The sequence below is a fragment of the Eurypyga helias genome, unplaced genomic scaffold (genome assembly GCF_000690775.1).
Source record: "Eurypyga helias isolate BGI_N326 unplaced genomic scaffold, ASM69077v1 scaffold26306, whole genome shotgun sequence".
Classification (NCBI taxonomy): domain Eukaryota; kingdom Metazoa; phylum Chordata; class Aves; order Eurypygiformes; family Eurypygidae; genus Eurypyga; species Eurypyga helias.
In genome coordinates this window covers 2,061-2,371 of record NW_010257608.1, presented here as the reverse complement: position 1 = coordinate 2,371, position 311 = coordinate 2,061, and the positions used below count along the sequence as shown (strand labels likewise).

Here is a 311-nt window from a genome sequence, read left to right as displayed (position 1 = left end):
GTGGCAGCTCACCGTCCAGCCGCCCCCGTCCGTCGTCATGTCACAGTAGACCTGGAAGCCAGAGGGATAGTGCGTGGGGAAGATGGAGTAAATCCCGTCCTCTTGCTGTCCGCTCGCGTAGATGTCAAAGCAGTCTCGGGGCCGGGAGCCTGCGGCGTGGCATTGGGATGGGGTGGGAAGAGAGGAAAGCTGGTTAATTAATGATCTAATTTAATGCCTTGCCATTTCTTTCAGGCTTTCAACCTCGCTGCCAGCTCTCGTTGGTGGCTTGGTGCTGCCTTGCTCTTTTCTTCCTCTCCACTCCGCGGGCG

General features: G+C 57.6%; 1 protein-coding gene across 1 annotated transcript in view; it reads right to left on the bottom strand.

Annotated features, from left to right (window-relative positions):
• Window positions 1–12: 12 nt before the first annotated feature.
• Window positions 13–311, bottom strand: part of FIBCD1 (fibrinogen C domain containing 1) — a gene marked incomplete at both ends in the record, with an annotated part of 2,104 nt that continues 1,805 nt past the window's right edge. The window contains one exon of the mRNA XM_010154087.1: window positions 13–149. Coding sequence (XP_010152389.1) covers window positions 13–149 — 137 coding nt within the window. The remainder of the gene's footprint in view (window positions 150–311) is intronic.